This window comes from Plecotus auritus, assembly GCF_963455305.1.
Source record: "Plecotus auritus genome assembly, chromosome: 12".
In the NCBI taxonomy this organism is placed as follows: Eukaryota; Metazoa; Chordata; class Mammalia; order Chiroptera; family Vespertilionidae; genus Plecotus; species Plecotus auritus.
Genome location: NC_137778.1, coordinates 7,336,161 through 7,359,056, shown reverse-complemented (window position 1 = coordinate 7,359,056; position 22,896 = coordinate 7,336,161). Strand labels below are relative to the sequence as shown.

General features: G+C 43.4%; 1 protein-coding gene across 1 annotated transcript in view; it reads left to right on the top strand.

Annotated features, from left to right (window-relative positions):
• The window catches only part of SLAMF1 (signaling lymphocytic activation molecule family member 1), a gene marked incomplete at its 3' end in the record, with an annotated part of 35,972 nt that extends 13,951 nt beyond the window's left edge, over positions 1–22,021 (top strand). Inside the window, exons 4-7 of the mRNA XM_080647790.1 lie at positions 9,717–9,815; positions 14,382–14,455; positions 20,297–20,389; positions 21,971–22,021. Coding sequence (XP_080503916.1) covers positions 9,717–9,815; positions 14,382–14,455; positions 20,297–20,389; positions 21,971–22,021 — 317 coding nt within the window. The remainder of the gene's footprint in view (positions 1–9,716; positions 9,816–14,381; positions 14,456–20,296; positions 20,390–21,970) is intronic.
• Between the last annotated feature and the right edge of the window lie 875 nt (positions 22,022–22,896).

Here is a 22,896-nt window from a genome sequence, read left to right as displayed (position 1 = left end):
TACATTCAGAGGCTGTCTCCCAGTTCAGAACCCTCTCCCTGGCCACAGTCATTCCGAATGTGCTGGTGGGACCAAGACAGTGGAGTTTACAGGACATGGCCCCAGAGGTCCCAGATCCAACCCTGCCCTTTTTGCTTACAAAGATAAGTCAGTTAACCAAGACTTAGATTCTTTCTCTGAAATAATAACTGACAGGTCTTCATTGTTGACCATATGCCAGTTATGTAGCATCCTACTTAATCCTCACAGCAGTCAAGCAGTGTTAGTACCCCCAATTTACAGATGAGGAAATAAAAGTATAAAAAGATCACACAGAGCAAGTGACAGAGCTGAGCTGTCTGACCCTGAAACCCTCATAGGTACTAGTGGAAGAAATCGTACACTTAAAATACCTGATAAATCACAGTAAATGTGTTGCTGTTTTTCCTTGGGGCTGAGGAAGCAGCGGCTCTGAACCCTGCCCAGCCCTCTCTGGTCATAGCAGCCCTCTTTGGCCCATCTCAGAAAAGGGGAAGATCTCTTTTCACGCTTCTCGATGTGGTTGAATAGGAATTTTAGTGCATTCCAAAGTCCTGGCAGGCCATAGAGCTTTTACTCGGGCACTTGACCCAGGACAGTCCAAAAAAACGTAAAGATGCTCTTACCCATCTAAGCTAGTTTGAGGACTAAGTATGCACTTGCCTGAACCAGATTTATCGAGTATGAAGCAGGTTCCTGGAAGCGGTGGAGAGGTAGGCAAAGCAGAAGTAAGGCGCCATGAGAAAAGCCCTATCAGGATCTCAGCTCAGTCTTAGAGAACTACCCTGCATGGGGCAGCCATTTCACTTTCTTGGGACTCTGTTTTATCATCTGTAAAATGCAAAGGGTGAGCTAGTGAAGGTCGTTCTAGAGTTGATATTCTAATTCAGTTGGAATGTACATTAATAAGAAATGCTCATAAGGGTTACAAAGGTGAAGGTGTATTAGTTTGCTAGGGCTGCCATAACAATGTACCACAATCTTGTGGCTTAACCAGTAGGAATGTACGGTCTCACTGTTCTGGAGGCTGCAAGTCCAAAATCAAGGTGTTGGCACAGTTGGTCCCTTCTGAGGCCGTTAGGGAAGGATCTGTTGCAGAGCTCCCTCCTGGGCTAATAGCTGGCTGTCTTCTGATGTCTCTTTAATTGTCTTCCCTTCATGCATATCTCTGTTCTAATTGCCCCTTCTTATAAGGACTCTAGAGGCCCGGTGCATGAAATTCATGCACAGGTAGGGTCCCTAGGCCTGGACGGCGATCAGGGCCGATCAGAGCCTTCCGGCTGCCTGCCGGGGCCTTCCTCTCCTTGGCTTCTAGATGGCCACCTTTTTGCTATGTCTTCACATGGTCTTTCCTCTGTGCATGCACATCCCAGGACTCTCTTTGGGTGTCCAGATTCCTCTTCTTATAAGATCACTAGTACGATTGGCTTTGGGCCCACCCTACTGGCCTCATTTGAACATAATCACCTCTTTTAAGACCCTATCTCCAAATACAGTCACATTCTGAGGTACGGGGGGGCTAGGGCTTCAACATACACAATTCAGCCCATAACACCACCCCAATGACCTCATTTTAACTTGATTAATTCTGTAAAGACTATGTCTCCAAATAAAGTCACATTTTAAGGACTTCACCATACGCACTTTTGGGGAAACACAAGTCAATCCATAACATAACTAGGGATTCCCCTTCCCTGCCTGTAGGGACAGGGAACTACAGCATGTCAGAACTAGATCCCACATGCTGTTCCCAATGCACCAGGTTGACTAAATACGAACAAAAAAAAATGTTTTATTAATTCATTGATTTGTGTTTGCAAATGAATCCTACTAATTCCTAAAATACTGTGCTTAGTTCGACAAAACCTTTATTGAGGCTCTACTATGTTCCAGCATTGTGCTAGGTCCTTAAGGAGGGAGAGAGCTCTGTGGGTAACTAATTATCCTGGATTGTGGAGGGTGATAGGTGCAAAAACAGAGGTATGGGCAAGGTAGCAAAGAGGAGGGAATGATTATCACTGTCTCAGGAAAACGAAAGGAGCACCACAGAGGATGTGACAAACTGAGTTTGAAAAATAAATGGAAATTACCCACGCAGATTTTTTTAAAAAGACGTTGGCAGAGGAAAAAGCAGATACAGCTGGGTCTTATTCTGAATTATCCTGTAAGCAAAGGGAACTAATAAAGAGTTAGAGAAGAGTAACATGATCAGTTTGCATTTCAGAGAGAAAATTCAGTGGTGTGGAAAATAGAATGGGACAGAGAAGAGGAAGAAGAAGGAAATTAGTTATGGAGGAGGGGCCATTATTGCAGCAATCCATCAAGACATGGTGAGGCCCGAACCAAAGCAGTGGCAGTTTACCAGACTTCAGACTTGGGATGAAGTGATGGGGTATGAGGGTCCCTTCAGAATCTCTAATGAATACAGTAATTTTAAGACATTTTTCACTTTCATTCTGGAAAAATTCAAAATGGTTAATAGTGTGAGGAGACCAAGCGTGATGTAAAATCAGCACTGAAGCTAAATGGCAGAGAACATATTTGTCCCTCGGATCTTTTTTTCTAGTGACATTTGTCCAGGTGCCCAGTAATATATTCATCCTTATTCCAATTACCATCTCAGTGTTTTACGGTAAGAAACTTCTTAATGTCTATCATTCTAAAGGGTCTTTGTTGCAAAGTCCAAGTCCTGGTGTGCTACCAAGCACTCTCACTATGTCACACAAAGCATGTTGATGTGGGTCAACATTGAGCAGTGTGAGTTGCTGTCATCCTTCAGTACTGTGCTCTGACATAGTTGTGTCTATGCCACCATGAATAACAAAACCTACATAATTCCGCTAAAGGAAATGCTCATCTGGAAAAGAAGACCCTTTTCGGTAGATTGGCAAAAAGCTGGCTCAGCAAGTCTAGGTTAGTTCGGCAGCAGAAAAAGCTGACACCTGCCAGTGAGCTCCCAGGGCTCTCCCTTTCTACCAGGGCCATTTCTTCCAACAGAGGGCTCCCATTGTCACGGTCACCTAGATGTTTCATGCACAGGGCAGGTCCCTCACGTTCCTCCCAGTCCGGCAACCATGGCAACAATGGTGGAAGGGTGGAGCCTGGGCACCTCTCATGGACCAGAGCCTTGTCACATGGCCACACCTGCTAGAAAGGAAGCTGAGAAACATAGTCCTTACCTGGGCAGTCAAATGACAAGACAAGACTTGTCCATGGGAGGGGGGCGGGGAATGGCACTGGGGTCACAACTGAAGCCTCAGCAACACAATGCTGGGTGGGATAGGCAAGTGTAAGGAATTTTTTGGGAAGCTGTGAACTCTGTAAAATTTTTGATTTGGATGGTCTCAGATCTTAAATTAGTATATGGTCTGTAAGCACCCTTCCCCCACCCCCAGTTCTGAGTGGAAACTGCCACTGACAAGAAGACATATCTTGAGGATGGTTGACTTCTTTGAGTAGATGTACATGGTACAGGCAGCCTTGCTGACAGAACCACATGAAAGGCAGGAAAGAGATTTGGCATCCTCAGACCGTTACATTAGCATCGCATAGCTCCTGGGGTGAACTACAAGCCACCTTTGTTTCTCGGATTCATTTTTGTGTTCTTGTTTATCTCCCTTAAAGATTATGGTGTGGGGACCTGAGGAAAGAGAGGAGCTTTTGTGTTTCTGTGGCAGCAGACCTCCAGAGTTTGGGGGGAAGGCCCTCCAGCATTTTCTTGGAGGCATGGCTGCAGGCCAACTTATTGGTTTCAGCCACAGCCAATAGAGTAGAGACTCATGCAAAGTACTCTTCATAAGTCCTTCATGGCACAGGGGTTCTTGATCAGCCTGCTCAGCTCTCTCTCAGAGGCTCCAGGGCGTGTGTGTGCCGGGAATGTACCAAACCTGCTGTTTAAGAATCCTGAATATGATTCCTTTGTGAGTGAAGAATGAGGCCTGTGGACCCTGAACAACCTGGGTCTGATTTCTGAGCATCAACAGAGAGGCCTCGCTCCATTTATGAGCAAAAAAGAGGGAGAGCTGGAGTTTCTGCCACAGGAAATGGTGGTTTGAAAATGGGAACACAGGTGGTGCTGACAACATAGACACACACTTCCTCCTGGTTCCATGTGGTTATTGTCATGCCTATCCCACATTGGTCAGTGCTTGTCCCCTTCTATCTCTACCCTGGGCCATTCAGGAGGTGACACTACATTCTTCCAGAGACTTTCTGATAATTTTTAATAAAAAGGCACCTGCCAGGCTTCTCCCAGATTTTTTCTGTGGCCTCTCATTTAATTTAGTTCATCACATGTATCCTGAGTGCCCCTCCCCCCGCCCTACATTACATCAGATGGAATGGAGGATGTAAATAAACCATAAGGTACAGGGTCTACTTTCCAGTCATTGTCAATCTAGGTGGGACTTCTGTAGCTTGCTAGGTAGAAGATTATCATATTAAAGAAATGGCTAATAGAATTCCTCTTTGGAAGAGAACAGTGTTTGTTTAGGATAGTACCTTCATAAATGCTAGGTGAGACACCCCCCACACACACACACCCCCAAAGAATATGGTAGTTGGTTAGATGTTTTGGTATGAGAGAGGGGGAAGACATTGCTGATGTAGATGAAGGAAGAGAAAGCAAAGGTCTGAGCCTGTCTAATGGGGGAAGGCTGCCAGGTTCATAATGGAGTCTGCTCCCTGTGACCTTCAAGTCTGCAGTAGAAGGCTCAGACCCACAAAATTCTTAGTGTAGGGTTTTGGTTTTGGTTTGGAGTGTTTGTGTGTGTGTGTGTGTGTGTGTGTGTGTGTGTGTGTGTGTGTGTAAACAGATGAAGGCATCCAGAATAGCTTAGACTAGAGCACATGGAGCTGCAGAAGTAAAGACTTGGAACCACAAGGAAGTTTTTGCCAGAAATAACAGAAACTTTGGGAAGCCTGACCATACGCCATAAAAATAGCATTTTGTCTATCTTCACCCAAATTCATGAGGGCACAGAGTCCCTGACATATAGTTGCCATATAAATATCGTAATTAGATAGTCATATCAAATAGAGGAGCACCAAGTAAAATATACCTGGGCCTGCTAGACAGATCAGGAAGTGAAGTCATCAGCAAACAACTGGGTGGGGCTTGAGCATCTCTGGATATCAGTAAAGGAATGCCTCTGACTTGAAATCAAACCTCCCTCCTTGTTCTTTAATGAACCAGCAAGAAGTTCCCGAGGACCTACTACTATATGTGCCAAGTGCTGAGAGAGTTGCAAAAGAAGTACAGTAAACCCTCGAGTTTGGGGACCTAGATTTAATACACTTCAGATTGAATGGACAAAATTTTCCAGTCTGTATGTCTTATATGAAAACAAACACCCTGTTAATTTTTAAATGCTTTTTAAAAATTAAAGATTTGCTTGCAATGAAATTACAGGAGTTTTTCTGTTATGAATGCAGTTATTTTTAACAAATTTTCGTGAATAGGCCATATGTTAGAAAAAAAACAACACTGTAGTCATTACACCAAGAAAGAAATATTACATATCTTCAGCTATCAGCTACCTATTTAAATTCAAGAGTCACCGCTCAGAAACAGCGTTCAACGAATGCTTAGCACAAGATCACACCGCATCCGCTGGGGAATTGGCTCTGCTGTCGGTGGCATGACTTTCTGCAGCGGTTTTAACGCTGCCAGCAGATGTTCCCATGTGCACGAAGCCACACTCCAGCCAGTGCATTTGTTTACTTGGGTGAATGGTGAGTACACGCATTTACTAGACCTATTCAGTGTAAATTTAAAATTACAGTGACATATAGAAAACTCTTCTGTGAAATTAAACTTTTCATACATAATTTGAATTACACAAATGTGTCTACATAAGTAAAAATAGGTAAATTAACTAATTGGTCAATTTGTTAATATATGCATTTGGAAAACCTACTTTATTACCCAAATTAGTCCATTATATCAAGGTTTCAGTCTAAAGAGATGGTCTCTGGCCCCCAAGAACCTAGCAGCTAGTTGGGGAATTGAGGCTAGTGGAAGAGTTAACATTTATCACCAAGTGATGAATCCCAGTCATTGCTCTGGGTTCATCAGAACAAGGCTGTGCAGTTTGCAGATGAGGAAAGTGAGGCCCTGGAGGTGTGAGCAGCCTATATGGGGCCACGGAGCTATGAAGTGGTAGACCTAGAATTTGAATTCATCTGTCTGGCTCCAACCGCCTTCACTGCAAATGGTCTCCACAGCAAAGATCATGTCACAACTCAGGTTCTAAGATGCATGACATAAACCCAGGTGCTGCAGAGTTACAGGTAGAGGGGAAAATAGGGAGTAGAATGGTCAGGCAATTTGACACAGAGACAGTAAGATTGGCCTGGAAGTCAAGGCTGGGCAGGCCAGGTAGACAGCTAAAGGTACAGCAGGGGAAGGGGAGGGAAAAGGAAACTGGGGGAGTAGGAATGGGCAGGTGTTGGTTAGAAGATGGTGAAAGGGTGAGTTGGCACCTCAGAGTGCTTTTGCCTCACGAGGTCTCCCAGGCATTCCAGCCTGCTGCTGCTAAAACACAAACCATAAACTCTCATCCAGCTCTGCCATCAACTTTTTTTTTAATATATGTTTGGTTTTGTTTTTTTATTGATTTCAGAGAGGAAGAGAGAGGGAGAGAGAGATAGAAACATCAGTGATGAGAGAGAATCATTGGTCTCCTGCACAGCCCCTACTGGGGATTGAGCCTGCAACTCAGGCATGTGCCCTGACCGGGAATCAAACCAGGACATCTGGTTCATAGGTCAACACTCAACCACTGAGCCACACCAACCAAGCTGCCATCAACTTGTTCTGTGACTCTAGGTACACTTGTCTGTGTTTCAGTTTTCTCAACACAAAATTAGGGGGTCGGGTGAGATAAGCACCATAGTTCTTTTTAAGTTAAAAGTCTATGGTTCTGTACCTTAAATACTCCAGCAGGTTCACATCACCTCGGATCTAAAGACTAAGAGAAAAATGAAGACGTATGAGATCTCTTTCAGGACTATGGCCAGGTTGCCTCTCACATCTGGCTAGACTGGCAGAAGCTGGTCATTTATGTCATAGGACAAGGGGGAGCGGATAACTTCCATCCTCCTAAGACCCTGAAAAAGAAAGAGAGGGGAGGGATTTGGGGGACGGGGTGAAAGAGGTGAAGGGATTAAGAGGCACAAATTGGCAGTTACAAACTAGTCATGGGGATGTAAAGTACAGGATAGGGAATATAGTCACTAATCCTATGTAATAAAAGGCTAATATGCAAATCATCCCCTGGACCTGGAGTTCGACCAGGGGGTGGGGCCGGCCAGCCAACTGCCTGAGGACCCTCCCCCTTCCCCCCAGCCTGCCTGGCCCTATCTGAGGTAACACTTTGTAAAGTATGTGGTCATCTAACCATGATGCTGCACACCTGAAACCAATAGAAAATAATATTGAAAGTAAACTAATTTACAAATTTTTAAATTTAGAAATCCAAAAAAAAAAAAGGAGAAGAAAGAGCAGGCTGGAGTATTATGTCCTCTGGGCCTCAATAAAACGCCCCACTCATGGTTAGCTTACAGGGGTGGGTGGGTGGGCGGCAGAGCTGTCAGCAGCGGCCCCAGGAAAAAGGCTCAGTTGGCAGGTGTTACATCCGCTATTTTCTGGTTTGAGAGGCACCACTTTGTTTTATTTATTTTTATCGCAAATGAAATTTGAGAGAAATATTATCTTTCAACATGATTTAAATGGTTAGTGTTTGTTCTTAAATTAACTATAGTTTTAGAAGGTCCCCAAATATATGAGGGAAATCAAAAGAGGAAATAGTCTCACAATAGGAAGGGCTACTATAACAAGTCGCTGGTCAGCTCCGTGGGCTCAGGAGGCACGGTGGTGCGTAGGCTGCTGCCTCTGTTTCTTATCATAGGCTTTAGGCGGTTTCTCCACAGGTCCCTGGTGTTGGCAACATAAGCCCTGAATAATCAGTATCCCACTCATTCACACACACACACACACACACACACACACACACACACACACACCTGCACACATAGAGGGTTCTCAGCAACTGTAAGCCATTCAGAGTAGTCCTTCAGAGTGGAGCCGCTCACAGAGCAACTCCAGCCTCAGAAGTGAGTCCACGCTCAAATTTCATGCTTTATATAAAGTCAGGCGTCTTACTGTAACTTTCTGTTTGTCCCCTAGCTTTTTCATCAAGTCATATGACTGTGCTAACGTTGGTATTTGGAAGGGTTAAAACGTATTTAATTTGGGGAAGAGAATCTATAATCAAGATGTTTTCAAAGCCAGTTCAATGAGAATCCTTGGGATGACTTGCTGTCTAAAAGGCTAGGAAGAAAAAGAGAGAATCTTTTTAAAACCAGGAGGCAACTTTTAGTTAGCTGTCAGGCAGAAGGGCCACGTGGATCTCAGTGGAATGCCTTTTCTCAACTCGTTGAGACTTCAGTCTGTATCTTTAATCAACTCTGTAGACATCTGAGTTGTTCATTTGTTATCTAACTATTCCTTCCTTTCGACTTCTTCCCAACAAATTCATCCCAGGTTCAACAGCAGGCTTATTCCACAATCCTCCTGAGAAGTTACCCTTGCACATTAATATTAGCACCTGATAGTATACTACTTAGAACCTTAACGCTATTACTTTATGTAGAACCCGTGCTGCAAGTCGGCCCCCGCTGTTCATTACCTCGGTGTAACTTACCCAAGTCCATCATTCTCTTTGACGCTCCAAGAGATCTCTCTTCAGTATACTGCTGTGTTTCTACTCCTGGACCAAGCTCTAGTTCTTGAGTATCACCACACCTGCTTTCTTATCCACAAGATGGGAGTAATGAGAGTAGGATTGTTGTGAGGATTAAATACATTAATACAGATGATTCACTAAAAGAAGTGCCTGGCCTGTTGTAAATGCTCAGAATAGTCTGTTATCTTATTGAGCTAAATGTCTTGTTTACTGAGGCAACGGGTCTCAATCACTATTTTCCAAAAATGCTGCTTCTGGTTCAGAAGGATTTGATAACATGGGTAAAGGAGAAAAAGCAATAAAACTTGGCTCTGTGATTTTGAACCTGGGTGACTGGTACTTTAGAGCAAATATTAAACATGGGGATGATGGAGAAGAAAAGTACTTGCTTTCCTTTCAGTTCAGGTCTAGTGAATTCAATACAGTTATTTGCATGGACGTACAATAAAAGCACTAGTATGTTTCTTTTTTTTTTTTTTTTTTTAAGCAGGTCTTTCTCCTCTCAGCATTCTCATGAGAATGGTGTGGGAGTATGGGGACAGCACATGGAGCCGTCATGTTCCCTTTACCAAAATGGATACAGCCACATTCGAGATTTTAAAATAGAGAAACTGGGCAGAAAGGTTGACTTAAGAGAAATAAAGATAAGTTTGATTTTAGACATGGGATGTGGCAACTGAAGTAGAAATAGCACATTTGAGTAGAAAAAAAAAATCTTTACAGAAATCAGGACTACGAAAGCCAAATATGGTAAGAGAAATGAGGATAAGAAAACCAATGTGGAAATCTTCCATGGTCTAAAGCTGATCTCTAAAACGCAGAAAACAGATGTCTTCCTTGAGAGAAAACGTAGAAAGAGAACATGAGGCTCGTGTTCATCCTCCCCATATCTGTGTAGGATGTTCTCACGCTCACAGTACAGCTGAGATTGCCCTTTGACTTTTTTTTCAGTACCAGGACGATGGGGACTGTATGCTGGGCTGCTCTCAGGAGGCATCATTGGTGTTATCATGATTATCCCAGTGGTAATACTTCTGTTCAAAAGAAGAGGTAGGTGTCTAACAATAAAGAGATGCTTATCATAGTCTCTGTGGTAAGCGAGGGACCTCTCACCACAAGCACCAACTTGCTCTCTTCAATTTAGCTTTCCTCAGGGAGTACCTTTGCGAAAACACTGAGCAAACATATCCTGGGACCTTGTTCAGATCAGTCTAATTCAAAATGTCTCAATCCCCTATACTAGCCTATGGGGATAAAAAAGAGACATGAGCTTGAGGTATCTAACGTGGGAGACATTATACACCGTTAGTTTTAATTCAATATGACAAATACTGCTGAAGGGGTCCTGACCAGAGTTTTAATAGGAGCAGAATTCAGAGGACTCTGGGATCTCATTCAAGAAAAGTTGTAATTATTTACCAATAAAAGGACATTATAATAAGTTTTTGCTCAAGGGTCAAAATCTTTCTATAATTTCTCTTTATTCTTATGATATCCCTCTGAGAGAAGTAGGATGACTGTTTCTATGTGACTTAGCAATGGGCTAACAGAGGCACAGAGAGGCCAAGTGACTTGTCCAAGGTCACCCGGCTGGTTGGCAAGGAAATGAGAACTGTAACTGTGTCTCCCAGCCACCAGGGTGCATTCCACTGGGAAGGCCCACAGGTCATCAGAAAACAGCAGAGGGATCACTCTTTACTAAGATTTTTGCACAAATCCCGACTCACCTTGGGAAAGTGTGCAATTTGTGAGGTTGCTTAACACCAAACTAAATAATATAGAAAGTCACCCAGAGTAGACTAAAACCATTAAGGCCCAATGATTTCCTTGCAGTTTAAGTGCCTAGAAGTAGTTTCTCCTGCCCTCTCCTCCAAACAGTCCTATGCTTCAGTGTCTCAGGGCAGTGTGCTCCCCTCCACCACACTTTCCTACACTAGGGTCCAAGACCCGCCCGGCCTTCTCATGGTGAGGAGAGAACATATATTTATGCCATCAAGTTGATGGCTGAGCTCATTCGCAAGTAGATCTATCTTGCCCACATGTAACCTTTTCGGAAAAGCCCTTACCTCAGCACTCTGGTATTGGTTTTGCTTATATAAGAAAATCTAGATCACCACACAGCCACCTACTTTGTCTCATTTCCTCCATCTAAGAGTTCGCTGGGGAGGAGGTGGGGGGAGGGATGATTCAGACAGAACTCATAAGGACAGACTATGAGCATGGGGCAGGGCAACCACACTTGGCTTGGATAATAAGGAAACAGTGAGATACCATGGTTGAGAAAACAATTAACTCACCCACGTTAACCTCGTTAGTGGAAGGTGCTGGGAGTCTCACCCACATTCTTTCCTCAACTATATCCTACTCCTCATATAGTTGTGCTCTGAAGGGACTAGTACTCTTCATCCCACGACAATTTCCTACCACCATCCCCAACACACACATCCGTCCTCCTAGCCAGTCACCATGTATTCCTTGTCAGTCAGGAACACAAAACCCTGTCTCAAACATGTGGGAAACCTGTTCTTAATATCTGTCCCCTCCAAAGAGTGCCCTCAAGAGATCCTGTTGGCAGTTTCTAATGCTGCCATCTGCAGAATGCAGCTGGACTCTGAAGGTTTCCCAATGGACTCTGGCAACTTCATATCCAGAATACACTGATTGAGAACATGGGCTTTGACAGTAGACAAACTTACATTCGAATGCAGACATTGCCACTGACCAAGCAAATGATTTAACCTCCCCTCTGGAAAATGAGAATAATATTATGTACTTCACGTTATTGTCATGGGGATGCATGAGTTCATACACAGAAATCATAGGATACAGTGGCTTCTGTGGATAGATGTCAGAGATATAGATAGATAGATAGATAGATAGATAGATAGATAGATAGATAGACAGACAGACAGGCATAGCGCTTAATGTAGTGAGTTAAAACATCAATATTGAAGTCTATGGCCAGCAGAGGGCAGCACAGGAAGCATCTGGGAATAGTACCTTGTTTTAAAGACTTAAAGTACTTGAAGTCATGGTAGCTTTATGCTTCAGGAGAGAGCTGAAAAGGACATTAGACAGTCTACATCTTCATTTTAAAGGCATGGTAACAGAAGAGACCCAGTTAGCTGACATGTTTTTTTCAATGCTACACAGCTGATGAGGGCTAGTATGTAGATGCCCTAATTCTAAGGCCTTTTTCATGAGACCAGAAGGCTTCACTGACTTTGAGCAGAGTCAAGCTGGCTCCTGGAAACTTGTTCTTACACTGGGAACAAACTAGGAGACTGAATGATCTTGGTCCAGTGGTCTGTTTGAGAAGCAACTTTCAACCTTACTTCGTCCATCTGACCATTTAGGACTGTCCCCCACAACTCTAAATTTCAGCCTGAGCTGAGCTGTAAGACTGAAATTCCTTAAATACTGGGGTCTGTTCTTTATTTGTTCTCCTACAGCACCTAGGACAGTGCCAGGCAGGCACTTCTAACTTTTCAAACATTCATAGATTTGAACTGAAAGGATATATTAGAACTAACTTGCACCTCTTCTGTTACTGCCTCTGATCACCTCAACCCCTATCCTCCATTCTACATACATGTGCATGTGCATGCACGCGTGCACACACACGATCCTTAGCCACCATCAACCCTGACCAAAAAAGTGAAGCTGGAACCACCAAGCACTCCATGCTCAGACCCACACGAGAAAATCATACATTGACATTCCTTTAATTCTTTGAGCTTCTCCAATTGGCTGCCCATCATTTCCTCCCCAAGGATCACACCCTCTTTCTCTTCCAAAGAAAAGTATACCTCTCCTAAGTGGAATTCCCTCAGAGACATGCTCCTAGTTCTTTAAGACAATAAATTTGTTGGTGTTCAAATGAGGGTACCCTAAAAATTAATGTACCCTAAAGATTTTGTGTCATTTCCTCTGGGTCAGGTCTCCATAGCCTCTGCCAAATAGGCCTCCACGTTTTAGTGTACTTTCCCTCCATCCCTCTCACTGCTACATGATGCATGCAAAGAATGCCATGAAACATTAGAAAAAAATGAGGTAGGTGGGAAATATCCTCAACACATTGTAAGTGAAAAGGTTAAGAAAAGTGTGTATGGAATGACCCCATTTGCATACAAAATATTTATATAAATACAGCAAATGTCTAGGACTGCACTGTCCCATATGGTAGTCACTAGCCACGTGTGGCTTTTTAAATTTAAATTAATTAGAATAAAACTGAATTTATAATTCAGTCCCTGGGTTGCATTAATCACAGTTCAAATGCTCAATAGCCACTTGTGGCTTGTGGCTATCATATTAGACTGCAGACATGAAACATTTTCATCATCACAGGAAATTCTATTGCACAGAGCTGGTCCTGAAGGATATAAATGTAACTGTTAAAAGCGATTATTTCTGAGAATGAAATTGCACAGCTTAATGGGGTAGAGCAGTGGTCGGCAAACTCATTGGTCAACAGAGCCAAATATCAACAGTACAATGATTGAAATTTCTTTTGAGAGCCAAATTTTTTAAACTTAAACTATATAGGTAGGTACATCGTTATTAAATTAATTAGGGTACCCCTAAGCTGGCCTTTGCTAAAAACTCAAGGGGCCAAAGATCCGCATGTGGCTCACGAGCCGCAGTTTGCCGACCACTGGGGTAGAGGGATATAATTTTTATTCTATACCATTTTTAAAATATATTTTTATTGCTTTCAGAGAGGAAAGGAGAAGGAGAGAGAGAGAGATAGGAACATCAATGATGAGAGAGAATCATTGATCAGCTGCCTCCCGCATGCCCCCTACTGGTGATTGACCCTGCAACCTGGGCATGTGCCCTGACTGGGAATCCAACTGTGACCTCCTGGTTTATAGGTCGACATTCAGCCACTGAGCCACACCAGCAGGCTTACTCTATACAATTTTTATTTTTGTAACGAGAATGGATTATTTCTATAATTTTAAAAAGTTGTAAAATTAGTTAAAAATTAAAATGTTTTGCAACATTACTTTCCAGAAACCCTGGACTCTGAACAAAATTTCCTATTGGTAGGCAATAGAATGACATTATAACTTTATTTTCTAAGTAATCTCAGGTGGACTATCCTTAGAGTCCCTCCCCTTCACATACACATCAAGTCCCACTGAAACAGGGAGGCAAGAAAGCTGTGAGTGAAGCAGAGGTTATGAGCTGAAAAATACAAAAAAGGCATAAACAACTCACCCTGCCCTTTAAAAACTTAGAATCCTATTAAAAAACCAGATACACACATCAAAAAATAAAGATTAAAATAATTTATGACACTTAACAATTTACTATTTGCCAGGCACTACTCTAAACACTTCACAAGTTATGTCTCATGTTATCATCACAACAGCCCTGTGAGGCAGGTGTTTCAACCCATTTCACAGACAGGAAAATCGGCCCAGGGAGTTCAAGTAACTAACCTGATGCCAAATGACAGATGTGCAGGAGGTTGGGGGTGGGGAGGGTAGGGGGGGACCCAGTGCTTTGTTCCTATGGTGCTCTTAGGGAAAACTGGTACACAGTGGCGGGGAGGAGGGTTCATGCTGGGGACCAGAGGGAGATAACTCTATGGTTTCTTTTCTCCAGGTCACACAGACCATTACGAGCCAACAGTGGAAGCAAAAAGCCTTACTATCTATGCCCAAGTCCAGAAATCAGGTGTAAGTTCTATACTTCCTTTTTCTGGGGTGTTTCCTATGGCTTCCTGCCAGTTCGCCATGCATTTCTGACATTCACAGTTCTCCGTGGGTTCTGGAGCAGGGGAAGTTAAGGGAGCAGAAGTCAAGAGCAAGAGCCCTCCGAAAGGATATTAGCTTTAGTGTCAGATGGGACTATTTGTTAGCAAAATAACAGAAAATACCGGGTAATCTTCTGGTCATCTGTTTCTTCGTCAGAAAAAAAAAAAAAAAAGGAAGTTAGAAAGACATGACGTGTGACTCCTTCCAAGCTCGCACGCATTCTAGGAGTCTACCGTTCCAGGCTATGAAACTCTCTCCTTCTCTAGGGAAAAAGGTGCAGGTGTGAGGAGAGTGGAAAAGGTTTAGGAAAGCAATTGTGTGACAGGTTGGTCTGGTCCACGTTTAGAAGTTTGCAAAGTGCCAAGGAAGGGAGATCTTGAGGATTCTGGCTTGACAGTGGTGAAGAGATGGAAGATACGTAGGCTGAAAATGAAAGAAAGCAAAACTGTGATGGTTGGACTGAGACAGCAGAGAGGGACAAAGAAATTAGAGTTATGATGACGTTGAGCAGATGTTAAGAGGGAGATTAAAGGGATTATGATTAGCTATTATGATACTATAGTTTTTCAGACATGAAAACAGTTCTAGGTGATAGACCAGTATCTGGCCATTCAGAGTTTACCAGAAAGCAAATTCTGGAGTATGGGATATAAAGGCAAAGAGATCTTTGATTAGTATGTTGAGAAATTGCATCAGATGACAATAAATGCATTTCTGATAACCAGAGATTAACTTTTGTACTTCTGCTGTCCTCTAGTGGCCCGGAGGGTTTATTACACAGGCCATGACAACCACTGAGAACCATCCTCCACCTACCTAATCTACCTAATAAAAGAGTAACATGCTAATTGACCGTACCTTTGTGATGCCCATCAGCCAATCAGGAGTGAGTATACAAATTAACCCACCAAATATGGTGGGTTAATTTGCATACACAGGCACCGAGCAGCCAGGGGTGGGGCAGGATGCTTGCGTCATCGCCATGGCCATGACTCAGGTGTTCAACACCACCCTAGCCACCCTCGGCCTCTGGGAAGCATGGGAAGGCAGAAAGGCGGCTCCGGCCTGAGCGAAAGCAGTTCCGGCAGCCAGAGGAAGGAAGGCCCATTCTTGCACGAATCTTCATGCATTGGGCCTCTAGTATAAGTATATTAGAGTCCCAAGAGTAACCTCCACTCTTGCATTTATACATTTAGGTAACCAGGTTCAGCTTTATCATGGTCCTTTCCTATCTATTCCATGCAGTAAGCATTCCTCTTTTTACTGTATAAAGTATGGCATAGTTACCAAAAGTGCACAATGTATGTGTCAGCTCAATGAGTTACTCCATCTTAATATCTAGTAAAGAAAATCTTCCTATCTTGTTTTTCTTTAAGAGTTTTTGACCATTTATATGTATTTTAGAATCAATTTCTCAAGTATCACAAAAAGGAAAAAAAATTCCTACCAGGATTGCATTGAATCTACAGATCTATTTGAGGAGAAATTATATCTTGCAATATTGAGTCTCCCTAACACCATAAAACTATTACTTAGATAAAGGAACAGAACATTGGCAGCAACCCCCAGCCCTCCTGGTGCCCCTCCCAATCATTAACTTCTCACTCCTCCCCTAAGATAGCACTATCCTGACTTCTAAAACTATAATTTAGTTTTCTCTCTTTTTTCTTGATTTTATAAAAATGGAATCCTATAGTATCTTTCCTCTTGTTTGATTTCTTTTGCTCAACATTACCTTTATGATATTCATACATGTCTTTGAGCTTAGATATAATACATTCACTTTCCTTGTTTTATAGATGTCAGTGCATGACTATACTAGTTTATTTATCCAGTTGACTATTGATGAACATTTGGATTATTTCCACTGTGAGGCTACTATAAAAATGGCACTATGAACACTCATACATATGTCCCTCTCTTGGTAGACATGTGCACATATTTTTGTATGGTATATACCTAGAAGTAGAATTGCTGAATTATAGAGTATGCATATCTTCAAATTTACTAGATAAGGCCAAACTTTTTTTTTCAAAGTGAGTGTAACAACTTACTTTTCTATCAGATACATTGAGCAAATGTTAAGAGGGAGGACAAAGGGATTATGATTAGCTATTATGGTATTACTAGAGGCCTGGTGCATGGATTCATGCACGAGGGGGGGTGTGTCCCTCAGCCTGGCCTACAGGAATAGAGCCAAAACCAGCTCTCAGACATCCCCTGAGGGGTCCTGGATTGCTAGAGGGCACAGGCCAGGCCAAGGGACCCTACCAGTGCACGATCAGGGCCGGGGGTGAGGGCTCCAGGGTGTGTCCAGCCCGTCTTGCCCAGTCTCAATCAGCTGGACCCCAGCAGCAAGCTAACCTACCTGTCAGAGCGTCTGCCCCCTATGGTCAGTGCACATCATAGCGATTGGTCTAACGGTTGAATGAACTGTCGGACACTTAGCATATTAGGCTTTTATTATACAGGATAGTTATAAGAATTTCAGTTGCTAAACATTCTAATCAAAGCTTGGTATTATTAGTCTTTCAAATTTTAGTTATCCTGTTGGATGTGGATTTTTATAGTTTTATTTTACATTCCCCTCATTATAGGATGTATTTTCTTTTTGTTATTCTCTGGAAATGTTTGGGTACAATTTATGTTATTTTTCTCCTTAAATATTTGGCAGGATTCATGAGTGAAGCCAGGGGTGTCTTTGAGAGGATATTTAAATTATATTTTTATTTTTTAATTTGCCTATTAGATTAGCAATTAAACAAATTGTTTACCCTAGAAATAAGGAAATGCATCCTTGACTTATCAAAGTCTAATATTTATTTCCTTCCTGGGCAATACTTTAACTCCACCTTTATTTTTTTTAACTCCATCTTTAATTTCACCTCTTGATTTATGTGCCTTTTTGGTCATTATTTTAATGTCATCTATGTATTAAACATATAAGACAATTATTATTGTTTTCAATATGCATTTAGACTTACCCACATCTTTATTTTTTTGGTTCATATTTACAATGCCTATGTGATATTACATAAAGACTGTGATACCATGGACAATTATCCACATTTACTAATATTTTCTTTGTTCTTATTTTTAATGGCTTTTTAATACCTTCATAAAGGCTAGAATAACATAGAAAATTCTTTACCAAATAAATGTCTGCTGTCTGCTAGGGACTCTTCTAGGTTTTACCAGGGCTAGCACCTTGCACAGTTCCAGGGGGTAGCATTCATAAAGAAAGAGGGTATAATGCACCTGGAGTTTCTTGTAAATCATGCTTCCTGGGGTTGTGCCCTAACTGAAGGCTTCAAGATACAAAAAGGTACTAAGTTATTACACCCATGTTTAAAAGAATTCCTTAAGCCTAGATAAAAATCCTGAAGAGAAGTCTAACAACCTGCTAACCATATTGTGTTAAAGTGATAAAACTATGTGTTTCCACTGTACTTTTTTCTTCTTTCTAAACTTTTTAATGAGATGTGAAAATCTACGTCATTTGCCTTCTCCCCGTGCCTCTAAGTCAGGTCATAGAAATGCCCTCCCAGGCAGTCAGACAGGCAGGGGTTGCTTCTGTTGATAAAGGTTTCTAAAATAGTTTTACATTCTTCTTGTGCTTCTCATTATTGCAAGTAATTCTTCCTTAAATTCAAAACTTCTCCAAAATGTAGTATCTACAAATTGTATGGGATCTTGAAAGTCATCTATTGGAACCAGGCAATTACTGCTTGAATTACTTTCTACAACATTACTTTCAAAGTGTTAGCAATCTTCTTTTTACTAAAATATAGTTTCAGACCACATATTAGCAGCATCACCTGGGACCTTAGTAGAAATTCAGAATCCCAGGCCCCACCCCAGACCTTCTGAAATAGAACCAGCCTCCTAAGAAAATCCCTAAGTAGCCCTAGCCAGTTTGGCTCAGTGAATAGTGTCGGCCTGAGGACTGCTGGGTCCCAGGTTCGATTCTGGTCAAAGGCACATGCCTAGGTTGCGGGCTCGATCCCCAGTAGAGGGCGTGCAGAGGCAGCCCATCAATGATTCTCTCTCATCATTGATGTTTCTAACTCTCTCTCCCTCTCCCTTCCTCTCTGAAATCAATAAAAAGAAAAGAAAAGAAAGAAAGAAAATCCCCAGGTAAATCATAGGTACATTGAAGTATGAGGAGCCCTGAGCCACCCAAGCATTCTCAGTAGTGAGGGACTCACTGCCTCCCAATGCAATTCATCCCACATTTGAGCACCTTTTTTTAAAATACATATATATTTTATTGATTTTTTACAGAGAAAAAGGGAAAGGGATAGAGAGTTAGAAACATCGATGAGAGAGAAACATCAATCAGCTGCCTCCTGCACAGCCCCTACTGGGGATGTGCCTGCAACCAAGGTACATGCCCTTGACTGGAATCGAACCTGGGACCCTTCAGTCCGCAGGCCAATCCACTGAGCCAAACCGGTCAGGGCTGAGCTCCTTTTATTTTAGAAAAATCTTTATTACATTGCACAAAAGATTTCCCTAAAATTCCAACCTGAATTTAAACCTGAAAGACTCTACATTACAAACCTAATTTCTCTTCTACATGGCAACTCATCAAAATACATGAAGAGAAAGATCATGTTCCACCTGGAATCTTTTCTCCTTCAAGTAACCTCTTCCAATTCCTTACTGCTCCCACAAGGTGACAAGAGTCTAAGTTCTCTCCCATTAGAAACCATGTGCTTCAGTTTCGAGTCTTGCTCTATATCAGGAAAAGTGGAGAGTGGCATTACTCTACACCAGAGTACCCTACATCCTTGTTGAAAGGATGGCTTCCATGACATAAAATACGTCATCTCCATCTTACAGGGTTGTGGTCACAATGTACCCCCCCCCCCCGACTTCATCCTGGTATTGTAGATTGTAATTCATTCAAAGTGACACCAGCACGATTTTGTGGGGAATGCAGAGAAATGTAGCCGATTTCTCAAGGAATTGATCGTCTATTTGGAGAAACAATGTTTAAATAGGAGTGTGTTAAATTCAGCATACAGTTAAGTGCCATAGTGTGTGGACTAGATTTTAAATGACCGAGGAATTTAGGTCAAGGAGAGGTCAGTATAAGTTGGGCGACCAAAGGAGAAGGGTCTGATGGAAAGAGCATACACTTTACAAGTGCTTGGGAGGACTCCTGGCTTCAGTGCTTCTTGCATTGTTCATCGGTAAAATGTGAGTGACAGCAGTATTTAGCATACAGAGTGGTTGTGAGACAAATGAAAAGGCATGTGAAGAACTTTGTAAACTGTAACACACATGTATGTGGTTATTACTAAGTTCCATAGTTCGTACGGGAAACAGAAGTAAGGAAAAGCCATGTTAGAGTGTGGGGATGGCATGAAGTCTGCATGGCGTGGATGATATGAGTCAGGCTCAAATACCATGAGAAGGCCTTCTCTTCGGGGGTCCCAGTAAGGGCCACACGGATTTTGGTTCACTGTAAGGAAGGCCTTTCACACATCTGAGAAGCACAAATGACGAGGTAGGCTGACGCATGAGGTTGTGAGCGCTAAGGTGTCACTGTGGGGTCCAAGCAAAGACCCAAGAATTGAGTTCTTGAGAATTTGGGGGAGAATTTCCACCTGGGAAGGAGGCTGGACCAAATTATTCTAAGGAGTTTTCTAACTCAAAGCTTTTTGATTCTGTGCTTCTCAGTGGGGAATAACTCAATGGTAACGCCATGGATGAGAAATATTCAACTAACGTCCTGCTTTATTTGCTTCTCACTAGTCTGTTCAGAAGAAACCTGATCCCCTGCCCGCTCAGGACCCCTGCACTACCATTTATGTGGCTGCCACAGAGCCTGCCCCAGAGCCTGTTCAGGTGAGGCGTCTCTGTAGAGAGGGAACCGGAGGAGAGGAAAGGGTGGGACGCCGGCGGAGCTGGAATAAAACAGAGGCCTCAGTGGACAAGCAGGCCCTGCAAGGAGGTAGCAAGGAGCAGCTGCGGCCTTGGTTGCAGGGCTTCCGGGAACCCCTCACGGCTGCTCACATGGGTCACAGCTTCCTCTGCTCACTGTGTTTCTCAGAATCCGCTGGTATCTTTGTTAAAAAGGAAGATTCCTAGAGTTTTCCACCCAGGATTCAGTTCCATCAGAATGCCTATGGCAAGCAACCAGGCAGCTACACATCTAAAAACAACATCCCCCGGGGATCCAGATGCACCTTTAAGTTTGGGGATTGCGCCCTCGCCAGGTTGGCTCAGTGGATAGAGCGTCGGCCTGTGGACTGAAGGGTTCCAGGTTTGATTCTGGCCGAGGGCACATGCCTGGGTTGCGGGCTTGATCCCCAGTGGGGGGCGTGCAGGAGACAGCTGATCAATGATTATGTCTCATCATTGATGTTTCTCTCTCTCTCTACCTCTTCCTTCCTCCCTGAAATCAATAAAGAAATATATTTTCTTTAAAAAAGTTTGGGAATTGCAGTTTCAGTCCAGGAGTTCTCAAGTCCAGCTGCGTAACAGAATCATTTGTAAAATGCCTGTGTCTCGGCTCCGTCCGGCCCTATTTAATCAGAATATTTAGGGCTTGAGCGCTGCGTAGGTATGAAGCCTAGAAGAGAATGTGACGCGCAGCCCAGAATGACCCTCACCCATTCTACCCCATCGCAGAATCAGCCTTGGATTCATTTCTCTTGACAGCAATCTCTCCTTTTACTAAATGGACAGAAATAAATTCTGGGCTGGAATCTTGGCTCTGGCTGCGCTCTATTAAATAAATCACTTTAGGAGACGGTTGAGGGTTAGAAGGCCACAGAAATGCCTACATTCACCCCTCTTCCTCGAAGTTCTCACTGTACACATGCTCTGACTTCAAAATCTTTACAAAATCTTGTAAATTTATAATGAAGTTTTCTGGGGAAAGAAACACAGTGTATTCCACATTTCATAGAAAAACCTCCTGATTTTTCCCACTTCTGTCTCTTGCTCAGACGCTTGAATCTCCTCTCTCTGTAAAAGGTCTTTGTCCCAAATCCTCTGTCTCTCCTGCCTGAACCGCTAACCCTTTGTAAAGCTCAGGAACTTGGAATTCTCTTAGCTTCTCCAAACTGTGCCCATGAGAGCAAAACAAATGGTTTTCCTTATATGTCAGGAGAAGGGAAGAGAGCAAGGAGGGAGGGCAACAGGTTCTGGTCCTCAGATCACAGGTCTCCCCGTCTCCTGTCTCCTGACGGCAGGCATCCGCTTGGAAGGAGCCACAGTCCATCTTGCGGGCAGGACAGGCAGCTGGGGCTGAGTGCCACCTCTGCCAGCAGTGCCTGACTTTGACAGACAGGCCCTGAGCAAGTGTCTGTGCTACGGGATTTCTGAGGCCCCTCCCGTCTCCTAAGCCGTGCTGCCTCTATTCGTTCCTGTGAAGCTAGAGCCCGTCCCCCCACTCACAGACGCCCTCTGTTTTGCCCCCAGGAACCAAGCTCCATCACCGTCTATGCCAGTGTCACACTTCCAGAGAGCTGACACCACAGACCCCGGGTAGGGACTGGCGGAAGGAGCACGGAGGAGCCAACAGAAACACTGAACTTGGCCCCAGGTCTCAAGTTCTCACGATACTCTACACGCCGGCACTCATCGGATCAACTCCCTGGGGATGTCGCTTCCACACCCACCAGTGACAGGGACCAGAAAGGGAAGTTTCCCACGCACTTGGTCGGCTCTGCGGGGCCCAGGCCCAGGACAGTTTTCCGTCTCTGTGGTGCAGCAGACAGAATGCACGATGCAAACCCAGAGTCTAGGCCTTCGGGTGTCCTGCGCTTCGCTGGGAGTGGATAAGGAAAGCCACAGGCAGAAAGCCAGCGCATGGAGCTCCCAGCTCAGGCCCTGGCCCCCAGCGGAGCCTGGAACCCTTCCCACTCCGGCTGCCTGTACTTGGTTCTGGGAGCTGCTCCGGGTCACCACGCAGGCCCGGTCGAGGCCCGGTGCCTCAGGTTCTCTCTCTGGATGGGCAATGAAGGATGAGTTCCTTATTATATGTAAAACACTGTGACAAAAGAAGCTGAAGATCAATAAACTGAACACGTGGCTTTGAGGTCTCCGAGCTTTGAATAATGGAATGAAAATCATCTAAGATTCTTAAAAGTATAGTGTTAAGAATGTGCAAATGGTGCTCAGATTTAAAGAAAAGTGGCAAGAATTTGGTGATGCTGTTACAAAGGAATCTGCGATCATCAGAACTTATTTTAGGGTGGTTTTTCACTTCCCCAAATTATTTTTAAATTCTAGTTCTCTCTTTGCTCCGTTGAGCAATAAACCTGGAGCTTCAGCTAAGACTCGTCAACCTTATTCTGAACTCGTTTTACATTCGCAGCCTCACGTCGCCAGGGTCTCCAGCAGGA